This window comes from Cynara cardunculus, assembly GCF_001531365.2.
Source record: "Cynara cardunculus var. scolymus isolate 2C chromosome LG 12, CcrdV1, whole genome shotgun sequence".
In the NCBI taxonomy this organism is placed as follows: Eukaryota; Viridiplantae; Streptophyta; class Magnoliopsida; order Asterales; family Asteraceae; genus Cynara; species Cynara cardunculus.
In genome coordinates this window covers 10,015,298-10,016,892 of record NC_037539.1, presented here as the reverse complement: position 1 = coordinate 10,016,892, position 1,595 = coordinate 10,015,298, and the positions used below count along the sequence as shown (strand labels likewise).

Genomic DNA, 1,595 nt, shown 5'->3' with positions numbered 1-1,595 from the left:
TGTGTGTGTGTGTGTGTGTGTGTGTGTGTGTTTCACAGTTACTGAACATATACACGAATGAATTATATAGAAATGGAGAATAGATTAAAAATATGTATATATGAAGAGCGTACGTGACAATGTAACTGTCTAATGTATATATTAATATAAACTCAACAATCATATTAAATCCAAGAAATAAAAAGATATCGGGTTCATCGAGTTGGGTTAGGCTCAAATAATAATAACCTAATATCAACCTAATACTTACTTACGGTTTGAAAATTTTAAAACTCGATTAAACATCGAATTGAATTATTTGACGTTCGGGTTGTTGAGGTTTTTAAGCACCCACACAGACGGCGTTGGCGTCAACATCTCCAACGTCTTTACTTAACGCGCTTGGTCTAAAAGCTAAACTTGATCGAATCATATTTTGCAAATCAAAATCTCCCCAATTTCTTCACGATCGAAACCCTAGAATTCCACAATGTCTATGCTGGTGGACTGCTCCAATTGCCACACATCGTTGAATCTACCTCCAGGAGCCCGATCAATAAGGTGTGCTCTATGTCAAGCCGTTACTTCAATCGCTGACTCCACTGGATCTTCTCTTCCGACGTCTCCTTCCGGTGTTCATCCGTTTCCTGGTTTGGCAGCGCATATGCCTTCACTATCGCCTTACAACCATGATCCGCTGTCTTTTTCCGGTATGTCTCCGTTTCCTGGTCTAGCGACGGATATGAATTCACCGTCGCCTTACAACCATGCTCCGCCGGGGCCTCCGCCGTCCGTACATGGCAGGAAAAAGGCGGTGATAGTCGGCGTATCGTATAAGTTCACCAGACACGAACTTAAGGGATGCATCAATGATGCTAAATACATGAAACATCTTCTGATTAGTAGGTTTCAGTTTCCTGAAGCTTCCATTGTTATGCTCACCGGTAAGAACCCTAATCACTTTGTTTTTTGAAGTTCTTAAAAATATACATTTTTATCAATTACAACATAAAACATTTGGACCAAATATTTTTATTATAATTCGTCATCAAATACTATATTATTAATAGCATTAATATGATAAAAAAAATTAATTCATAAAAATTAGAGTATAGGGTCGTTTATCAAACTCTTATTAATAAGTGTCACCACTTTAACTTACCATATGGTTAACATTCTCGGATATCAAAGTGGATTGATGGTAAACGTTTATAACCCAATAAATGCTTATCGGGTAAGGTCATCACCCTCACTTGTAGAATAAGACTTTCTATTTTTTCTTTCTTTCTCATCATTTAAGATTTTCGGTCCTTGTTATGTTCTTCTGGTAAGATAATTGAACCGGCAAGTGATTATCAAAGTAAATTGTTTAATAAACGGCACCTAAACTCCACCTATGATCCTTTTGGACCTTCGGTTTACCATAAAATCTGGAAATTGTTATATGTTTTAATGTATTAGAAGGGTACTCGCACAATGCAGCAAGATATATTTCAATTTTATTGTTTCTTTTTATTCTTTGTCTATTGATATAATATAATTTTATATGGTTTTGAGAAATTGATTATGTTTTTATTTTTTGAATAAAATATAAAATTGAAGGTATTGTAATTAAA

The 1,595-nt window shown here is 35.2% G+C and overlaps 1 protein-coding gene across 1 annotated transcript in view; it reads left to right on the top strand.

Moving 5' to 3' along the window:
* Positions 1-430: 430 nt before the first annotated feature.
* LOC112522491 (metacaspase-1-like) overlaps positions 431-1,595 on the top strand; it is an 11,138-nt gene continuing 9,973 nt past the window's right edge. Inside the window, exon 1 of the mRNA XM_025131643.1 lies at positions 431-923. Within this exon, the coding sequence (XP_024987411.1) occupies positions 470-923 (454 nt within the window). The 5' untranslated portion in view covers positions 431-469. The remainder of the gene's footprint in view (positions 924-1,595) is intronic.